Here is a 19,492-nt window from a genome sequence, read left to right on the forward strand (position 1 = left end):
GGTCGACTCGCATCTGTGAAAGGGACCTGGAATGGCAAGGTGGTGAGTAAGCGGAAGCTCGAGAAGCAGGCGAGCTCGGCCAGCTGCCACCCTGATAGCAGAGAACCTCAGTCTACGGGAAGTCGACGGGAATCTACTAAGCTGATGGATTCTCCCAATCGCAAAACACAATCTGCAAAGCTGACAGATTTAGGTGACGGCCAACGCCGAATACACCGGCGAGACATGCCAATATTGCCAAAAAGGCACAAAGACCTCAAGAACCATCCACTAGGTGACCTATTCCGCGAGGCAGAAAAGACTCATCTTGAAAGTCATAAAGAAATGCGCTCCTGGCGTGAGGTTCAGAGAGAAGAAGCCGCAGGCAAGGAACTCCTGGACTGCATGTGGGTTTATGTGTACAAGTTCGACAAGCACGGATGGTTCACCAAGTGCAAGGCCCGGCTCGTTGTACGAGGCGATCAACAGGCCAAGTCGACACACGAGGATACCTATGCATCCACACTTGCCGGCAGATCTTTCCGAACACTCATGGCTATAGCTGCTCGATTTGATTTAGAACTTCTCCAGTATGATGTCGTCAACGCCTTTGTCAATGCTGAACTGAAACAGGACGTCTACATGCGGATGCCCGGAGGCTACCGAAAGCCTGGCCTGATCCTCAAACTTCAGAAAGCACTATACGGCTTGCGCCAGTCACCATTACTTTGGCAAAAGGAACTAACCACCACCCTTACGAACATTGGGTTCAAGTCTGTACCTCACGAGCCATGCTGTCTCTCGAAAGGAGGAATATTGATATTCTTCTATGTGGACGACCTCATTGTTGCCTACGAGAAGACCAATCAAAGATCGGTCGAATGGACGATAGGCAAGCTTCGAGAAAAGTACCAACTCTCTGGAGGAGATACGCTACAGTGGTTTCTTGGAATTGAGATTATTCGCGACCGAAACCAACGTCTGATTTGGCTGTCGCAATCGTCATTCGTGGATAAGATCACTAGTCATTTTAGGATTCAAGGGGGAAAGCCTTCCCTCACTCCAATGACCACGAAAGAACTTCTTCCGAACGAAGAGCGCGCATCAACAGCATCAATACAGCAGTATCAACGCAAGACCGGATCAGTGCTCTACCTGGCAGTAATCACTCGACCCGATATTGCCTTTGCTGTTTCTCGACTTTGTCGATTCAATATGAACCCGAGCGACGATCACCATGAGGCCTTGGACCACCTATTGCGGTATCTGCAAAACACCAGGGCACTCGCACTACAACTCGGCGGAACAGACACTTTTGATGTGTATAGTGACGCTTCCTTTGCCGATAACACAATCGATCGGAAGAGCTCGCAAGCCTACGTGATGAAGCTATTTGGAGGGACTATTGGATGGCGCGCCAACAAGCAGGACACCGTGACTACCTCTACAACAGAGGCGGAGTTGCTGGCACTTGCGCAGGCTGCGAAGGAGTCCATGTTCATCTCCAGATTAATCACCGAGCTCGGCGTGACCCTTGACAACAGAAGCATCATCATTCAGTGCGATAACGCGCAGACCATTCGGCTTATTAATTCCGACGTGGCGCTCCTGCAGACCAAACTTCGACACGTCGACATCCATAACCACTGGCTACGCCAGGAAGCACTCGCTAACCGGATTTCGGTCCGGCATATTCCCACCACCGAGATGATTGCGGATGGCCTCACGAAGGCATTACCCGCTCAGCAGTTCCAGAAGTTCGTCATGCAGGTTGGCCTAGTGGATATTAACGATAAGATTCAAGAGAGAAGGTTCAAGGAGCTCACTGCGGAGGACTTTGTCAGAGCAGAGGAACAGCTTGATGGATGAAGAGCCGAATAAGGGATCGGAAGGATGGCCAACCTGACAATAGGAATACGGACTGCACAGACTGAGCCACGATGGCCAGTCTGGGGGGTGTGTTGAACAGGTGCTGGGGTCTCACGTGCAAGCAGGGATACTTTAAGATTACAGCCGAAATGGTAAAACCTCTAAGGGGTAGATTTCAACTGAACACAACATGAATACACCAATTCACATCAATGAACCGAATACACGTAATGTTTGACAGTTGGCGGGGGAGTGACATGGCGTCGACAGAGGGACGGTGGGGAGCCAAGTGAAGGAGGATTTCAGTGAAAGCGGTGAAGAAGATTGGTCAGGGAGAAGACCCACCAAAAGAAGTAGAGGAAGTTGCCAGACCGGCTGTGAGCGGGGGAAGTAAAGAGAAAGGAAAGTTTACAAGAGATTGATCATAAGGAGATTAAGAGAAGTAAAACCAGAGTAAATGAATAACGTAGATGATAAGCGGGTGTTACAGATAAGCAAGTGTTACAAAAATCTTCACCTTAAAAATAAAAATCACAATAAAAACACCATAAACTATCTAATCATTTAATGCTAATTGCTATCCCTTTGAGCGGTACAGCCCTTCAGGAGGTCACTCGCCCCACTTTGCTTAGTCACAAGGTTAGTACGTGCGGGGTACCGGAGGTTCGTAAGATATTCAATTTCTACAAAATACCACTAAAAACTCATGCTAATTAATATCTATTAAAACGATGAGTTCCCCACCAATTCTTGACGAGATACATGTGAAGGAATATGACTTTGATGATCATAGCTTTCACACACATGCACAGCAAAGGGGCCTAGGTCCTGCCGGAATAATAATTAACCCGCCTGAAGAAGCCGGCGGCCACAGCTTCATCCCTTTCAATGTAGAAGATCGTGACTTTCACATTAACATACTGCCTCCAACACCACTCGAGCTATTCCAGCTTTTTACACCTATATCCCTCGTACAGTCATGGGTCTACTACAGTGAAAGCTGGGTCTCTCATCTTATACAAAATGGCGTTATTGATAGCTACAATACGGCCATTTCCAACCACTCGCGGATCAACAAGTGGGACGGGCTCTCGGTTGCGCAAGTATATGTATGGCTTGGGTTGCTGATTTACCTAGGAATTCATAAGGAAAATACGATTAAGAGCCATTGGAGCTCCCCTTCCCTAGGTGTTCAGTCCCCCCTGCATTCAGTCATCAAGTTCATGCCTCTATGGAGGTTCGAGATAATCTCACGCTATATACGGACTTTTGACCACACCCTGCTTGACCTACGCAATGAAGAGGACCTTCCGAAGTCATTCCAAGCTGCTGAGCCGTGGTCTGACCTGATACAGAAGGTATCAGCCCAGCTCTATATACCAGGGAATAACGTCACTGTGGATGAGTATATGGTCCCTTTTACAGGCAGGAGCAAGGATACAACCCTAGTCAAGAATAAGCCTACGCCTGTAGGGTTCAAAGTCTGGGTTATCGCCCAAAACGGCCTCTTTATCCGGTGGCTGTGGCATGTGAAGGCATCACCATATACCGCTATTATCGTCGAACTGCCAAAGAAGAAGCCGGCTGCGAAGCTGCAACAGGGGAAGAAGGGGAAGGGAAAGCCTAAGGAGACTGTGACCCTTAGCAATACAGCAGGAGTCGTTATTCACCTAGTTAATATGCTGCCAAAGCAGATATATCACGTCTTTATGGACAACCTCTTCTCCTCGCCTAATCTCTTCCGTGCCCTTCGAGAAGCCGGTTACGGGGCTACAGGTACAGCCCGCCCTAACTGTGGCATCACCAAGGAGCTTAAGCTTGCAAAAAGGGAAGGATAAGGCAGGTGCCTCAGGCTTTAAGTATAATGAAGTAAAGTCAATCCCTACAATTGATGGCCTCGTACGCCTGAGGGACTTATTTATATGCATTTCCCTTACTAATTCGTCCTTCCTAGGTCGCTCAAATCGCTTGGAAGGATAATAGCCTCGTGTTATTTCTCTCTACCGTATACAGCGGTGCCGATGACCAACGCACCCCAAAGAGAAGGAAGAAGCCTGCCAACAAAGGGGCACAATCCAAGCCGATACAGGAGACCTTTAGTGATGCCGTAATAAAGGTTATTCCTATACCGACTGTGTCTGCTTCTTATAACGATGAAATGAATCATGTAGACCGAGGAGATCAGATAAGGTTCTATACGAGTTATGAGCACCGATTTCGCCGTGGCCCGTGGCAGGCTCTCCTTTGGTCCTTCCTTCTTGATGTAGTACTTGCGAATAGCTTCATTTTGCAGCTTAAGACCTCACAGCCGCGGTGGCCGCCTTACAAGACCCTCGAGAGCTGGAAGAGGTGCATTTCTGACGCACTATTCATCAAATTTGCCCAAGAAAGCGGCGCAAGGAAGAGATCCCGGGCAGGGAATGAGGAGGATATAAACGATACCCAGTCACGGCAAAATCACCTACAAAGAGATATCAATCATGTCAACAGGGGGATATTCTCAGATTGCCTTGCTTGTAAAGGCTTTAGGCAGGGGCAGCCCCGACCTTTTAAAAAAAGGAAGGTTAAAAATACTCTCTTACAGCCGATAACAGCTAATACACGAAGTCGGCATCGAGGAGGCTGCTCAGGTAGGCAGACCTGGTACGGCTGCCGAGTTTGTGAGGTAGCTCTTTGTAACAATCAAAACTGCTGGGACTTTTACCCTCATACAAATTAGTATGTAGGGAGAAGTACTGTTAGTTTTATTCATTTTGATTGGTCCTACACCCTTGTCGTGACCCCGCTGAAGGGCTGTACCGCTCAAAGGGATACTCTTCCCCAGAAACCCCAATACATTCCTGACAGGTCCTTGCATTATGCCCGGTCTTGCCGCATGTGCCACAGCGCCGAACCCCCGGTCGCGCCGACCTTCCTTGACCACCACTTTTCGACAATTCGGCTACTGCCTGCGTATCTACATCCATCTCATCAGTTAGATCCCGACCTTCCTCTACGGTCATCTTCCCTCTATGCTGTAGGCGGGTTCTTTTTGCTCTGCGCCGTCGGCTAAGTATCTCATTCGCCTGTCGAAGATCTTGGATCTCAGCCCTATTTAAAGCCATCTCATGCATAACTGCCTTTGTTCCTTTTCGAAACAGACTTTAGTGCTTCTAAAATTGACTCTGGAGAGCTGCTTTGATGCCTTCTAATTCGCCTTTCAAGGTATTCAGACGGCGATTCAGCCTCAATAATTGTCTTTGGGGTCTTTGAAGTCCAAGGTTGAGCCTGGCCTGCTTCCTCCTCGGCAGGCGTTGGAGTCCGTAGCTGCACATCAAGCTTTGAGACTGCACTTTCTGGGTCAAAAGGAACAAGTCCAGTTCCCTTAAAACTTCCCCTGAAAAACTGAGTGAGGTAAAATGAACAGAAGAAGATTTTAGCCTGGAGTGTGAGTTTTTTGAGCCTGGCTGCTGGGGCTCTTTACTTATCTGCTCAATCAAAAGCTATTGGTTAAGACTTTCAAAATTTCATGGCGACGCCGTTTCAGTGGGCGCGAAATTCAATTTCGCACTCTTTAGTCGATCAACAAGGGATGCTGTTACTTGTTGCCTGTCGTATGAGAAATCACACAAGACCCGCCAACCACCAACGATGTCTTCGCCAACCGATGAGCAGGGGGGAACCAACAGGACGTAGTAGTGGCAACATCATCGCACGTAATCGTGGAGTCGGACAAAGGGAAACTGTGCCCCTCGCTCTAATCATGTCGGTGCCTTCTTGCCTGTTCTTTGGCCATAGAACACTCGCTCACTTGTACGAGAGACTAGAATTGTCCCCTTCACTTTCCTAGGCAGTTGGTGCCCCAAACCTTGCAAAGCGGGGTGAAGGTTCTTCAATCCCACAATTGCTCTCTGCCAACTCTCGACACTCTCGGCTTGGCAAGTTAGGTAGGCCCGACGGCTCAGTGTTGGTTTGGCTTAATTATATTGGGGGGGTGAGTGGGGGCAGGCAACCTGATACGGAGCATTGGCAGATCAGGAAGAAGTTCGCACACAGCTAGCCACGGATCGGGATAGAAGACCCGATGAAATCTGGCGATTATCACAGACTAATTTAAGATGCGGAACCTTTGGCGAAATCTTGGGCGAGACCAGTATAAGCTGTTTATGCTACTGAACAGTGGCTACCACACCAATCTCGACACAACGGTACGCTAGCCGCGTTGCCAATTTGTGTGCCAGCACAGCTATACACTACTGCATCAAGCTTGAAAGACTGCAGGAACCAACAGATACGAGAGACCTAGCCCAGAACTGCCTGAAACATTGTTTAATGATGGAAGATGTCAGTTCCTACCTTATGACGAGGCATCACTATTCCATTACCCAGCATTAACATCTAAAACAGGGAGATCCTCAGCTGTGCTCGAAGCAACATCCGGCGACCAGTCGTGACAAGGATTGGCGTTTGGAGCTAATACAAGATTACCATACCTACCTTCTAAAGGCGGTTGTGTTGGTGGGTTTGTTGTTGGAAAATCCGGAAATTCTCCTTCTCTGCAGGATTCAGACTGTTAGTCTGAAAGTCCTAGATTTAGAGTTCAAAGGCCTAGATAAAATCATCTAGAGACATAAACCTGATAAGAACTCGCATTTCAATAAGCAACAATCAAGTTTAATAAATATATGTCTCACTCAGCACTACTGCGCAATATAAACAACATTTGTTTAATCGCTGACGAAGGGAGCTGTAGGTCCGGGTTTCCGTGGAGAAGTTCCGAGCCACAGCCTAGACGTTGGACAGATCATGGACCAGTCGCTGGGGGCGAGATGTGCCGCGTTACCTTTCATCCTCTCTTTCCTCTCTCCATGGTTTAGCGAATGGCGCTCGTTATTGACAAAACATGCTTATCGACAGTAAGTCATCCCAAGGCTCAGTGCGGTGCATTTCCTATATCGTACGGCCTGAGGGAGGCTTGTGCACCTACTCAAGCATGTAGAGTGGAAATGCGTCGCACTTCCAGTATGGGCACGTTTAACAGAAACGCAAAATGCAGTGCGTTTCTCACACGAGAGCCCGTGCCAACCTTTAGAATTCATATTAGCTAAGTTGAGTAACTTTACAGGAGCCGCAAACCGTTTGCCAAATGAGCCTTGAGAAACAAGGTTTGATATAGGGTAGTCATAGAGAAGAGTACTAAATTTTTCTCTATGACGCTTATCTGCAGTAGCAGTTTCGCAATTACTACCAGTGTCGGGGTGTTGTGTCTGTTATATTACTAGTGATACAGCCTACGAAGGGCCGAAGGACATGGTTTTTCCAGCGAACGCAGACAGAAAATTAGAAGTTTATTTGGAGCAAACTGATTGGGTGGTCGCCCATTGCAATCTCAGCACGGCGACTGATTCAGACAAGTCGGCCGTGGGCCGTTTAATCCGCCGCCTGAAAAGAAGATGCAGGGTCTGCCAAAGTCCAATTTGCACCGTCCCACAAGAAAATAACTAGTCCATCTTTCAGCCTCATTGTCAAGTGTCCTAAAATGACTGGCGATTTCACTATATACCTCCTCGGGGTAGATCCAAGCGTGAACGTGGATTCATCGTGATCTCGAATTGAGGACATGTCAAATGACTTCTTCCGAGCTTGACTAGCTGAATGATGGGAGCGCTCACCCCTTAACACGCCTGACGAGGAGAGCGAGGGGATCACTTGCTCTATCTTCGAGACGCATGGGCCTAGTATCCTTCCACTCTTCATTGTTAGAAACGCAACCCTTTGCTAGCCCTCCTTTAGGGAGTTCTAGCTTTCATTGCCATTGTTACGAAAGTGAAAGGGAGCGATATGATGAAGATGGCACTCTTTTTTCTTAGTCAGCGGTCAAGTGCCATGGCTCGGAACAAATAGAATTGTTAGAGAGCAACCCATCATCCATAGTCTCATTTCACAGGTCAGCAAGGCAAAATATAACTATAGGACACTTTAAACCACACCATGTTCCCTTAGCAAACCCGAGTAGGAAAAGTACAGATTGGTTATTGTGGTAGCATCTTCAAAAATGAAAGTCCAATCCTATATCAAAGGTCTTGTTCAAAACTTATCCGGCTTCATGTGAGTCTACTAGGTGAAAGAGCTCATGACCGGATTGACTTCGTGCGAGCACCTCGGTCGAGACTTTAGATGTAGGTGCGTAGCCGGATCTGAGAAGCCGATCGGCCTCGTGCTTCAAAACGGTCTCAAGGACAATATCTTAGGCAGCGGCAGGATCGTGTATCTACGCCGTGGAGTAAGCTCCGAGAAAACACATAATGCTCGCCTTCATGCCATGTAGCACGCTCGTTGGATAGATAACGGGCTGCTGACGACCTAAGCTTCGGATAATAGGCCATTCTTCTCGAACAATTCTTTGTCACAAAGAATGCATAGTTATCTAATCGTACGCAAACGGCTATCCAAGTCCTGAAGTGCTCGTGCGAGCCCGGTTGAGCACCCACTGCTTACTTATGGTAATGTTGAACGAATTGATGGCAATCTCAGGTAAGTCCATAGTTCGGGCGGGACGAAAAAGTGATCAAGATAGCTACAGTGACCTATATCAGTACCGACCAAGAGAAATATTTGTCCGCCTGGATTCCCATCCATTCCAATCTTGGGCGTTCAGCGACCCCATCCTTGGCAAGGTAGATTCCTATCGCTCGACTCCGAGGAGGAGAACAGGGTCATCTACCCAAGTCGAACGCTTGGCCGGTAGGTGGATAAAACGAAAGCAGACGAAAGAAAACTAAATAATTCCTCAGACTTCCATTTTATCCAAGAAGTGGAGAATAAAAAGCTCAAAATCAATTCCGTCATGCTATGCCTATTAGAGCTGATTCTAGGGCCTAAACTAGCTGCAAAGTAGCTTATGGTCGCCCAATTGTGTCTCGGTGGCTACATTTCACAGACTGTGTTGGACCGTCCCCAGCACCCAGAGAAAAAGATGACTATTAATCATCTTGGCTCAGGCGGGTGAGAATGTGGACGTAGTCTTTCACTTACTCTATTAAAGCTGAATCAGCCTGGGCGAATCGGTCAGTGACTAACACGTGATGGGATATTCCTTTTCGGCCTCTGAGTAGTTGGCTGAGTTGTCCTAAAATCACGAGAGCGGAAGAGTCTACGAGCCCTATCAACAACACGGATCTCGAGGTACCCTGCGGGGCGTTTGGCTGGCGCAACTCACATGAGGGTTTGACTGGTCGTAGGGGCTTGGAGCGTTGAAGCCCATGGGCGGCATGTAGCCATAAGTCGTATAAGGGGTCAGATCGTCGTCGCTGGGGCATGACTCCCGCTTGGTGGTATCGCTAAAATTCGTCATTGGGGAAAGCATCATGGGCACAGCGGAAGCATTCAGGTAGTTGGGGTAGGCGTCGGCAGTATTCATGGCCAAGGAGGCCTCAGGGGAATCGTAGGGAGCGACGAACATCTCATCAGGGGTCGGATAAGTCGAGTATGTGAACTGGGAAAGGCTGTTGGAGCGAGCCCGGTCGCCGTGGGTGCCAGGGGGGAAGAGATCGTCAGTTGGCTCCCCGGGAGGAATGAACTGGCTCTGAGAGATGACTGGCTTGGTGGAGGTAGCGGGCTGAGACTTTTGGGACTTGAAGGATCGCTTCGACTTGGTGGCCTCCTGGGCCTGCTTATCGGACCCGACATGGTCAGAAGAGCCAGCACGGCGCTCGAGGTCCTCGAGACGTCGCTTGAGTCTCTTGCCTACAAGCGAGTATTCATGTCAGTTCTGGTTAGGAATCAGCTTTGGAATCTTCGGGAGCCAAGTCCGGTGGAAGCCAGCCTCTCGGAGTTAGTGGAGAGAGCGTACGGTAGTTGCGCTGAGCAATGCGATTCTGTATCCGTCGGCGCTCAGCAATGTCAGAGATCTTGGTCCAGTCCTCATCAGGGTTAGCAGATGCACTACTGGTACCTGAGTAGCTTCCGCGAGGAGGAGCTTCCGCGTAGGCGGGTAGTGGCATGAACATGGGCATTGTGAAAGTGGCTGTAGATGGTTGAGTAGAGGGTTTGAGTAGGTAGGCGCCGTGGAAATGGTACTTGTCGTTGCTGCCAACGACGGGGCGATGGACGACCCAGGCACGATTGAGACAACGGGTTGGGAATCAGCCTGAGCTGTCTATTGATGTCTCGTTTCTGTCTGTCCTCTTCCGCTCGTCTATCTTTCGGTGCTTGCAATCGACCAGCAACAATGGCTGGCGGTTAGTAGTGGTTGGTATAGATAGGGGCGAGAATAAACAGGTTTATATATCGACGGGCGTGGAGGCGGCGTAGGTGAATAAGTAACAAATAGCACCGGCCAAAGCGTACCTTTAATATAGCACGACATCATTGCGACTGCCGATAGTTTGCTTATATGCTAGGGTATTAGAGCTATAGTAAGAGACAAACGAGATGGAGGTGACAAAGATGGGATCGAGGCTCCAATCTGTAGATACGGTCGGGGCTCTCCCCAAAGTAGTCTATCATTTCATTGCGGGCGGTACGAGTCACGAAGAGGCGCTCGATCTCCGGGACTCCTCATCACGGGGGGATAAGAGACTGAATATCCAAGTAAGAGTCAGAGATAAGAGGCGTAACGGACTCAGATGGCAGAAGTGCTGCCTAATGCGGCTCAACATCGGACGACACCTGCCTGGGGTATGTTAGAGGCGGCATATGATATGGAGAAGTAGGGATGAAGTTCTTTCCATCGGTCAACTAGGCCTGTAATAGGTAAATTCCCCGAACGCCTCCTCAAGCTGATTACTAGATACCTAAACTACCGCGTAGCTTAACTTTTGGCGCGCGTCGTGTGGCGCGAGTCAGTATCACATAGGCGAAGTTTGTGCTTGGAATCGTAGCATGCTAGACCGAAAGGATATGAAGCTGGCGGTGATAAGGTGAAGCCATGGTGGAATATTGCCAATTAGTGATCTCCTGGGTGTTGAGTAATGGGTGCTAAGCAGCGGGCGAGCCATGGCGCGAAGGTAAAGAGGAGGCGATGGAGAGGGTGGGTAAGCCCGTTGACCAGTCCCGGACACCCTTCTGTGCTCTGATAGAATATAGAGCCAGGTGGGTTAATACTCGGCGCCTTATAGACCTCGCGTATTGCAATCCAGGATTAGTTTGCGACCTTATAATGTCCCGACTTGCACGCAGAGCCAGGAAGAGGCGGAAACCACTAGGTTCACATATACTCGTGGGACTGCTTTTCGTTCTACCATTATATTGCATCTACGCGACGAAAAGTCTGAAAGACAGAGCTCCATCCATGCGCTCGCCAATCAGCCAGATAAGGAATGCTTTTAAGCCAAATATAGTTCGGCCTAGATGGCTGGATTACGGCTATTTTGTTAGCTCGCCCGGATTCTTGAGCCCCCCTTTCGGCTTACCCCGACATACTATTACTAGACCGTACATACAAGACAAACAAGCATAGCATGCCGCTCCTCGATATGATTAGAATCGATGTTTGCTAACGACCCTCTTGCCTAGCTTTTGCATTCCTCCGTGGCGAGACGGAGGATGATATACTTGGGCAATAGACCAGCTGATGTTATTGATAAAACAAAATGGGTTGATTGTGTTGCTGTTAGTTCTAAGTTACATATATTCGAGAGCACAGCTCCTTACATAGTATCTACATCCCAGCAACCAGCATTTCGGACCACCTTAGTCACACGGTCTCAACAATATCAGTAATATCCGGCCACTCCGCTTCACCAACAAAACCAATCGGCTGCCGGGCATTCTCCTGCAATTTAACCTCCAGCTGAGCTAAGTCTTTACGGATCTCATCAATAGTCGCATCCCCTATAGAGTGCTGTTCCATCTCTGAGTCATTATCATGCCTGGCTGCATCTGTATGTATGAAGCTCTGGTTTGGTAAGAGCAGTGCAAGAGGTAATACTACAGCTGTCGAAATGTTTCTTTGCTGAATTAAAAAAGGTCGCAAGGTCTAGACCGATCGATCCAGGAAAGTCTCGACTCTTCTTGGTTCTAGACCGTTCGAACGGCCAGACCGGTAATATGTGTTACATTGTTGGCGAAACCCGCCCCACTTCCAATCGCCGCAAAGCCCGTAAATCAGATGATTTGAGCCTGGCTGCTAGGGTTCTTTGCTTATCTAGTCAACAAATGCTATTACCCGTTGACTCATGCGGGGCGAGCCCGGGCGAGCCAACTTAGCAAGCTAAGTTGGCCCCAAAACCCCGGGACATTGGCGGGGCCAGATTTTGGCTGTGATTTGCCGCCTTTCTCATGCTTTGATGTTCTCATGCCGTCCAAAGTCGTTATGAAGTCACGAATTAAAGGAAATTGACGTCTCTCGTGAAGCTGAAAGGCAAGGCTTTTGGATTTAGCTATAGAAACTGCTGCTTGTGCATCCAGGCCCTAGGTATTATTCGCAGGTGATTATCTCCTGAGAGGTCATAAGGCTCCAACGCGGTCACGACGAGGGGTTATAGCCAATTAAAATGCTCGGAATAGGGGGTACTTCCACCGCCACCTAATCTATACGGTGATAGAAGTACCAACAGTTTTTATCGTTACAAATCGCTACACTACATACCTTACAGCCATACCTAGTTTGTTTTGCCCTGCGCCTGATTCTTCTATTACCACTGATTTTACTGAAAGCATGCTGTTTTGGCCCCTTTGACCTTATTTGCCCTTGTCGGATATGAGACACATGCTCTTCAACCAAAACGATATGAAGGCCTAAGGCAGTCGGATTGAACAGATGATGCCACCTTTTGAGATGAATGGAAAGATTATCAATGCAATGGATATTCGTCAGGTCCACATCCAGCTCGTATTCATAGATCGACGCTATACAGTGCATCTCGACCTGCAATCCTTGCACATTTTGAGTTGACATCAGTACATAACATATGGTCTATGGGCTGCCTGGGAGCTTCGGAACTTAGCAACAACTTGAGATAGTTATGCATGTAGCTTAGACAACGGGGCATAATGCATTCTAGTAGCTATCAGAGACTCTGGACTCTTGCTCAAACACCGTCAATATTGTCAGGCTATTTAGTTTACCAAACAGAGAGAGATACTCCTGCCATGATCTCAAATGATCCCCCCCCCTTTTTTTTTTTTAATAGAGAACAAATGACACAAAAATTAATAAAGAAGAGCCAACCAACAAATTCGTGATCTTCTGCCAATGCCCAATCTGCGCGGAGTCAGTCTTGAGCGGGGAACCGCCAAGAAGGCTGTTTCAGCCTTCCAACCTCTGTTTTTCTTCAACTCCTTGGCCAACTCTAGTTGATATCAACTTGCCAACTGACAATACTTCTTCGCAGTATTCATACAACTTATGTTATTCTCCATACGCAAACGGAAATACCGGGCGACCACCATGAAAGTCGCACTTTGTAGAGAATGCAGTGACTTCTTGCCGAGCAGTCACGACGAGAAATGGCGATCCTTCAATAACAGCCCGTAGGGAGAGAGATCAGCTTGCAACGTTCTAGAGGCGGCTGATTCTGACTGCCGTCTTTGCCAGGCTGCAATGCACAAGTTCGGAGCCCTCCAGCCAGACCTACTGTCACTCGCACAGACAAATGCTCAACCAGTTACTTTTCGATTGCTCATAAGCCTTACTAGAACACAAACATACAATGGGCTGAAGATCTCTACAGACCGTGCTTGCGGACCTCTATCTCGCAAAAACGGATCGAGTTTCGCCTGTGGCGCGTAACGCAGGACATCACTCAGTCTAAGACTATTCAAGAGTACATCACTAAAGTCGTTTCTCGGAGACTTCTGTGATTAATTTACAACGCGATATATCCAATTAATGCCGGGCCTGTCTCTAGCCATAGCCTCATCATGCTATGATCGGGCGCCTACTGGCACCCAACATCGTTCCCCAAGAAGGTCGTGTTAATATCATCACGATGACGTCACAACTCTGCCTAGACTTAGGGTAATTTGCAATGGTGGTGGCCAAGGAGGGTCGGCGCGAGGAAGGGTTAAGCGTTGGGAACATGCGGCAAGACTGGTCATAATACAAGAACATTCCAGATAGTTATTAACACATCTGGGCAATAGTACCGCGCTCTATTAAATAAATTAATGTTGTGTTGTGTTGTTTTTCTATATTTTACAGCGAGTTTCTTATGTTTTTCCGACTCCCTTGTATATTTGACTCGCTTATCACATAAGTTTAGACTTAAATGGAAAATAGCGAGTGGGCCCATGCCCCACAAGTAATATGCATGAAGAAAATGACTAATCTCTCCCTTTCACTCATCCAACCAATCAACGCGTTTAAGGTTCTCGCCACTCATCTAAGCGTCAACGCACTCTTCATGAGACGTGGAATCACCTCTCTCTAGCACCTCAGAAAGGCTGGTTGGCCTCTAGCAACGGGTCTTCTCGCCGGGCCGTCCTGCGTGTTAGTTACGGCATCAGTCACAAAATCGTGTCTCACTGGGAGAATTTTGCATTGAGCGTTGGAAAGGAGCCCTGCTTTCCCGGCAATCACAATGCCAACCCCGGACTCTCGACACATACTTGAGCGGGCCACCAAGCTGATTGAGGCGTGGTGTATAGACTTCGGAGCACTCAAATCTCCGCATGAGGCGTACCAAGAGCAGGTGGCGGCTGCGAGAGTGAATATCGACGAGGTGTTCGACAGTCTGTCCACTTGTACTAAACCTTCCATCCAGTTAGCACTTCAGAAACAGCTTACCGAATACTATGACCGGCTAAGGGAACTGCAACTGAACCACGATAGGACGATAGGACAGCAACAGGAACGCTATAAGGAAACCATCAATGCCGCTATGAGGCAGCTCTGTGACAAGCTGAACACGGTAATTGGGCCATGCAAGACATTGAAACCTTTCCCGAAAGTCGCAAATCCACAATCCAACCAAGGTCAGACTATCAGTTCATCGGACAGCCCGGAGAGATGCAACCCGGTGTTCAACGTGGATACGCAAACAGACTTGGAGCAGAGCGTCATCTACGTCTGCGTGGTGAGTATTCTGTACCCTGCGTTGACCCTAGACTTCTGTTGACATATACAGCATGGCGAGGCACAGTGTCTGGATTCCGTCCCTAGTAGACGGAAACGCCGCCATACTAGTGGAGTACAGACCCGTGGAAGGCCAGATAAGATGATAAAAAAACACACTTTAGAGAACCAAAGTCGGCCTGATAAGGTTAGGCCATGCGATAATGGTCGAAAACGACAAAGAAAGTCTGCCATGGAGGGTGTTGAACCAGCCTGTGGACAGGTATGCCTCGTATTTCGGAAGAAGCTGAAGCAATGGCTAGCTGCCCTCGTCCTCCCAAACAACTTCAACGAGGCTAGCGTTGCCGCCACTATCGCGAGCTTCGACTTGACGAAGGAAGTGGCGGAGTGCTGGGAGCACATGCACGAAACAGATGGATTTCGATGGCGGCAAGGCCATAACCAGACTAAACCTGTAATAGCTGAGCGGCAAGTTGCAATCATGTATTTTGAAGGACCGGAGTTTCCAGCAAAATGCAGAACCGATTGGGTGCACATCGAAGAACTGCATAAATACGACCCTGGAGTTCACTCGTTTCTTATCCCTCACTCAAAAACGGTCCGGAAATTCTTAACTGGTCAGCTGGCAGCACAATCAGGCACAGAGGCTAAGCGAGTTAAGTTAGGAATTACCAACGGTATGTCATCCAGTAATATCAAAGGCCCTATTAGCCTATGCCGATGAGTTTACTGACACTATGTCTCAAGAGGCAGACACCCAGAAGCAGCGAACCTCATACGAATCAGCTGCGGTATGCGAGATGATTTCTCAAGACGACTGTCCTGTAAAGGGAAAGTTGGAGGATTCCGCAGATGTTGGTGAATCCCAGATCACGCCAGCCCCCAGTCCACGTACAGTTGCGCCAGCCATGAACCTACAAAAGAAGGGCTGGCTGGACTCTGAATCTGGAAAGAGAGACTCATCAAACGGCAGGATCGTCGGCTCACATAAAGACATTGGCGTCGTACAAGTCGGTGTGGACGACCTTATTCAACCCAACACGATACTTGGAAGCGGTTTGTTGGTTACTGCTGACGGGTGTTGGGCAGCATCCAGACCTGGCCAACAGCAGACGGCTGGACATGCACTGGTAGCGATGCCATCGACATCGGGACCTCTTCCATCCATACAACCTGTTCTGTCGCCTGTCCCGACTCTTCGTAGTGCTAGAGTTGCACGATCTGAGCATGTAATGGGGCGAGCAAAAGGAAGAGAGGCTATAACTGAGTCTGTCAAATTACCAGGAGTCTTGCAGATGATACATGGCGATGCACCCAATAGTTTGAGCTCTGGGTGGAGGCAGAATCCGACGCTGAATACAAGGCCGCTTCAGCCCCACCGGCTACTGTCCGAACCTGTGTCCTCGATCCCGAGTCTCTCGGAGAATGGTTTGAGATGGGCTTTGACTCCGCCAGTGACATCGCCGGAGACAATATTCATTTGCCACAAACAGCCGCTGTACACAGCAGTGAAGGATATTCCTGCGCTATCTCGTCCGACAGAGAGGATATCATATGGACGATATCGCCTTCTTGACCCCCTACAACAGCCAGGTGCAGAAACTCAAGGCGGTCCTCGGCAAGAGCTTTAGAATCTACCTTAGCAGGAGGAGCTTGGGGACCATAGCAGTTGAAGGATCCGGGAATGATTCGCAGGGGTAAAAAAAAAAAAAAAAAAAAAAAGGAAATTCCTACAGCAGCATAACTTCCTCGAATGACTAGGAGGTAGTAGCATTTGTAACTTAGCTAAATAAAACGTGGTTTATAAGCAAACGGCGCGGATTTTCCACCACTCCATCTCGGTTAACGTCAATTACACCACCATATCGTCTTTAATCCTAAAAAATTACTCGGAATTATTTACATGAATCACATCTCCCTATTCCTCACGAGTCCGGGAATTATGTCCGGGTTTGCCGTACCTCCCGCAGTTCCGTTCACTTGCTTCGCCTATTCCAGGTTGGCTACCACTCCCGTCCATTTCTTCTCAATCCTCTTCTTGATACCTTTCTGAGATAGCATAACTTGCCCTGATTGAACAGAAAGCATTCCGCCAAGTTGTGGCCTTGCTCTTTTTTGCCCTCTGGTGCCTGCTAAGCGCCTAATTAGCCCTTTGCGATGAACGGACCTGATCGTTAAGAAGGGTCGCTGAGTGCGCTAATGCTTGTATGCCTTTCGCAAGCTGGTTCACAGCCACGTATCCCGTGTCAGTGAGCTACTTTGATGTTGGTCAGCTCGATCTTTGATCAGTGTTACGAAACGGCTTCTGTTAGGTTATGAGGTGTCTGGGAAGTCCAAGGTCTCGCTGCCGCTACTAGGCTCACCTCGGGCGTTGGCGTCCGCAACTTGATGTTTAGCTTTGACAGGGCAATTGCCGGCCCCAGAGGTACTAATCCTGATTCACTAACCCTGACTTAATGTTTGGTTTCCCCTTACCGGCAGAGAATGCGGCCTTAAAATCGATGAAGTCGATCTTGGTCACGTGGCTAATGTGCGACTTGACCAGCTGCTCAATCTGATAAGTGTATGCCCGCTTCAGAGGGCCGAAGCACCTGAGGTCTAGGGGATGAAGGAGATTTGATAAATGAGGAGGCATAGAGCCGCGACTATCTTCGTGTCCATACAGAACCGGTCGAAACCGGGGGAGAGAGATGGCGTAAGTGGCCGTCAATCACTATCATTCGATAGACGCCATTCTTGCGATGACCTATATGTTTATCGAAATGCTGGATCCATTCTAAGCCTGTATTATTATTTTTCTATCCATTTTCGGCAGGCTTAGTGATCCAATCCGGTGGGAGGTTGCACTCTGAGTACCAGTTTGTGAGGTGGTAGGCCCTTTTGATCCTGATAAACGACCTGATGCGCCAGCCCTATGTATTAACCCCCTGGATCACCGTGGCCCATTCGCGATTACCTGGCTGGGTCCTTTTCGGTTCTCCGCTCCGTTCGAAGCGTATCATAACCATAGTTAGGGTAATAATACCATCATAAACCCGGTTCAGTCAAAGTTAATAAATATCGATATCATCAATGCCATACTTCACCCTTAAGTTTCGCACAAGCTCGACCCAAGCCAAAATTTGCCGGGACCTTCGCATAAGGCTCTTGCCGTATCTTCCACGTCAGCAAACTTTGACGCAAAGCCTCGTGAATACAGATCTAGAATATGTTTAAAAACGGCCTCTTCCCCCTAGATAGTTAGTTTTCAAGAGTTGGGTATGATATGGCGTCGCGACGGACGGCCTTTCATTCTGGCGCGTAGTGTTACTTCAGGCACAGTGTGGATTTTTACCACCTGAGTTGCGGGAAATTTTTCATTATCTTAAATAGCTTGAATAGCTAGTAGTATTTTCTTTTTACTTGATTTTGATTCCATAATGTGCGGTTGAGCGGCATGATGTCAGAGTAAAAGGAGAGGCGTCGGGTGGAAAATCCGCCGTTTGCTTATAAAATACATAGCAATACAATCCACTACTTAACTACAATGCTCAAGCTAATACCAAACTTCAACTCCATTGCAACACTACCAAATAAATGATACTACTATATAAATTCATCTTTAGACTCTGGTGATTCTCTATTTGTGCTGTATACTAACACCATCTATGTTTCCGTTGGGAGCCTATATGTCACCTAAACCCCCTTTCTAAAACGCGCATACTACCCCTTGTTCGTAACTTAGGGTAGTTTATCAAGGACTGACAGCATATAAAGGAAACACAGTTAAACATCCAGATAACAAATGAAATCAAAAGCAATATATCGTGCCAATCTACCCCCCTCTTCAAGCCAATCCGAAGACCGACACAATCCCATGGAATAACAAGCCCATTAACAGAACTGTCTGCCGTTCTGATCCTGCACCATGAAGCCAGACACGCCAAACCTGTCAGGGATCGTTCCAGCCGCGTCCAGGAAAGTCAACGGCGCGGGAGCTCCAGCCTGCGGGTTATTCGCAGCCTGCAACAGGTTGAAGCCCTTGCTGTTCGCCAAGTCGTACTTAAGCGTCACGTCAGTCGGCAGGTTGGGACTGCTGTACAGAGTGCACGACCGCTTGCCACCATCTTCCGGCATGAAGGTATGCTTCCACACCCAGTTCGTGCACTTATTGGGTTCCTCTAAACACTTGGCGGCGCAGTCGCAAGCGGTCTTGAAGCCGTCCTTAAAGAAGAAGTGTTGCTCTGTGACGACGCCTGTCATGTCGATACCCTGGTAGTACCGGACGCAGCCGCCGTCACGATTGGGAGCCTGAAGGTTGGGGAAGCGGTCCTTGGTGATCTTGCCCTTGCAGATCGCCCAGTCCGAGTAGCGGTCAAAGTCTGGGAAGATATCGCTGTTTGAGTTGTCGTATGAAGTGGAGTTTAGGGGAGCCGCGAAGGCAGCGGAGGCGAGGAGGGTAGAGAGGGCAGCGGTGGTGAAATGCATTTTATCGAGAGGCTTAAGCTGATGAGTGAAGGTAGATGTGATTGCGTTGATTTGTTTTGTTAAGCAAGTGATTGATAGTAGCGATGCTGGTGAGAATTGGGACTCTTGCTAGGACCTTGACGACCGTTATATACACTTTTGAGTCGACAGATAAGGACAGCTAGATTATTTTAATCTAAA

At 48.4% G+C, this 19,492-nt stretch overlaps 3 protein-coding genes across 3 annotated transcripts; 1 reads left to right on the forward strand and 2 right to left on the reverse strand.

The window, feature by feature from the left end:
• Positions 1–8,681: 8,681 nt before the first annotated feature.
• BKA55DRAFT_714580 (uncharacterized protein) lies at positions 8,682–9,842 on the reverse strand (the record flags this gene model as incomplete). The annotated part of the gene is made up of 3 exons (XM_046200868.1): positions 8,682–8,956; positions 9,047–9,573; positions 9,680–9,842. 3 exons carry the CDS (start codon positions 9,840–9,842, stop codon positions 8,903–8,905), a joined length of 744 nt encoding a protein of 247 aa, XP_046043433.1. The 3' UTR covers positions 8,682–8,902.
• Positions 9,843–14,351: 4,509 nt separating this feature from the next.
• Positions 14,352–16,476, forward strand: BKA55DRAFT_696227 (uncharacterized protein; the record flags this gene model as incomplete). The annotated part of the gene is made up of 3 exons (XM_046200242.1): positions 14,352–14,846; positions 14,898–15,522; positions 15,593–16,476. 3 exons carry the CDS (start codon positions 14,352–14,354, stop codon positions 16,474–16,476), a joined length of 2,004 nt encoding a protein of 667 aa, XP_046043434.1.
• A 2,191-nt stretch (positions 16,477–18,667) lies between these two features.
• BKA55DRAFT_654079 (uncharacterized protein) lies at positions 18,668–19,312 on the reverse strand (the record flags this gene model as incomplete). Its single annotated transcript, XM_046197387.1, has 1 exon — positions 18,668–19,312. The coding sequence occupies one exon, from the start codon at positions 19,310–19,312 to the stop codon at positions 18,719–18,721; it is 594 nt and encodes a 197-aa protein (XP_046043435.1). The 3' UTR covers positions 18,668–18,718.
• Positions 19,313–19,492: the final 180 nt, after the last annotated feature.

Source organism: Fusarium redolens (assembly GCF_020744475.1).
Source record: "Fusarium redolens strain MPI-CAGE-AT-0023 chromosome Unknown BKA55scaffold_21, whole genome shotgun sequence".
In the NCBI taxonomy this organism is placed as follows: domain Eukaryota; kingdom Fungi; phylum Ascomycota; class Sordariomycetes; order Hypocreales; family Nectriaceae; genus Fusarium; species Fusarium redolens.